At 40.4% G+C, this 2,081-nt stretch overlaps 1 protein-coding gene across 1 annotated transcript in view; it reads left to right on the forward strand.

Moving 5' to 3' along the window:
* Positions 1–80: 80 nt before the first annotated feature.
* Positions 81–2,081, forward strand: part of LOC106517920 (zinc finger protein 665) — a gene marked incomplete at its 5' end in the record, with an annotated part of 5,868 nt that continues 3,867 nt past the window's right edge. Inside the window, 3 exon segments of the mRNA XM_014008973.1 lie at positions 81–227; positions 1,083–1,285; positions 1,378–1,470. Of these exon segments, the coding sequence (XP_013864427.1) occupies positions 215–227; positions 1,083–1,285; positions 1,378–1,470 (309 nt within the window).

The raw sequence follows: 2,081 nt of genomic DNA on the forward strand, positions 1-2,081 counted from the left end.
GCCATGAGGTTACACACTCATGCACAGTAGGTGGCGGTATGCACCTGAAAGTTGTTTACGATCCGTCATTAATTCAAAAGAAGAAGAAGAAGTGTTTCAGGAAGAAGTTGGCGCCTGAAGCTCCGGACTAGGGTAGCTAGCTTGCTAGCTGAAACTATGAAAGATACGGTGCTGCATTGAACTTTTCTTTGTGGAGCTACTGAGGAATTCCAAAATGAACGAGTTGGGTATGTACGACGTCTCAAAACCCAGTTAAATTGAATGTTTGTACTTTCATTGCGCCTTGCTGAATAGCTAAAGCGAATGCTTAGCTTAGGCTCCGCAGGCCTCGTCTAATCTCTGGAACAACATTTTTTTTGCTCACTAATACGCCGGTGTTTTTCTTTGAGGTCCTACCAGCCTTGTAGCTAGCATGCTCACGTTAGCCTTTTAGCTAACATTAGCATTAGCACAAGACATAAAAGGATGCAGTGCTATGAGACTAAGCGGTTTTTAAAATAATTTAACAGTTTACAAATTTACTACAATTGTAGTATGTTAACGTAACAAGTCAAAACATGATTTAATCGTATTAAAATGTATTATGTGAAACATTTAGCAGTCAGTGACTGATAACCGGTCAAATCAGCAGCAGCAGCTCACGTCACGTGCATTGTGTGCAGTGTTGTCACTGTAAAACCACAGAGTGTGTCAACATCTGCAGATTAAAGTGCAAACAAAACGAGTAGGGAACATGAAAGTGAATGCAAAGTTGGTGCTTAAAATGAAGCAACTAATTTTAAGGTTAGATCTTAGAAAATTGAACGCACGCAGTAAGGGCTATTCTAGATGCTGTGTTTCTTTGAAGTCATTATTTATAGCCTCCAGTCAGTCTGGGGACTATTTGTCTTTTTCCAGTAAATATATTATCTAAAAATCTCAAACAATATTAGCTTCATGAATTCAGATGTTAAACTCTCAGCTAGCCAGTCTCTGTGAAGACATCTTTTCATCATTGCATGTGAACTTTTGACCATGTGGCTGCATGTTCTCATCCTGTGTTTAAGTTTTATGTGAAAAAAAAAGTTATTTCCCTCTAAAAGAGTTCAGCGTCCCCCTGTCTTCTCTGGCACTCCTGGTCCCACCGCTTCGACTGATGTCTGCAGTGATGTGGGAGGTGGTGAGGCAGCGCAACATAAAACATTATGGGAAACTGGAGGAGTTTGTGTCCACCGTAACGGATGCGGTTCCTGATCTGATGAGTAAAAGAGAGGGGAGGCTGCTGTCTTTGGGCCTCAGGGCGAGGGTAAGTGAGATGTTCAAATTCCACTTTAAAAATATTACTGACTGAGAGGCTGTGAGGCGTAACATCAAGTTCACAAACTGCATCTCCTGCAGACAACTCTGGAACTGTTGCGCTCGGAGCACCCTGAGGACCTYAAGGCTGTTGAGACTCACCTTAACAGAATTCGTAATTCATGCATTGAAGAGGTGAGAGAGGTGTTTCAATYTGTTGATCCTATGTTGTCAGTTGTCCTTTGGGAGAGTAATTGAGAAGTTAAACTTTACAAAATGGTTATAAACAGGGTTCATGCAGGGTCTTAAAAAGTCTAAAATTTGAAAATCAACGTTTTAGCCCTAAAAAATCTTTAAAACACCCAGATTTTCATACAAGMTCTTAAATTTAATTTTGTCAAGTCTTAATTTATTTTTACTTTCGATCATTCCTGAGAAACGTTGGCTGCATAAATAAACAGAGTAAAACACCGTAATCAGAGGTTGATATGATCTGTCTTCATGAAGTGCTAAGTTTGCTACCGTTTTTTTGTAGGTCTACACGTTAAACTACGAACCCTGTGATAACTGCAGGCTAAAAAGAGCACAGTTTACTTCCATGTTTTCGACCTCTTCGTTGCTACAACCTCCCACATACGGCGACTTGTTCACCTGCCCAAAAAACAAAGAAGTTCAGTCATGTCCACCGCTTGTAGTTTAAACATGGAAAGTGTGTTTTCAGTGAGACTTGGCTTGATATCAGTGATTTTTACTCTTGGTTGGAAGTGGTCCACAGCAGTAGATATGAAGGTCTCATAGATATGACC

The sequence above is a fragment of the Austrofundulus limnaeus genome, unplaced genomic scaffold (assembly GCF_001266775.1).
Source record: "Austrofundulus limnaeus strain Quisiro unplaced genomic scaffold, Austrofundulus_limnaeus-1.0 Scaffold54, whole genome shotgun sequence".
NCBI lineage: Eukaryota > Metazoa > Chordata > Actinopteri > Cyprinodontiformes > Rivulidae > Austrofundulus > Austrofundulus limnaeus.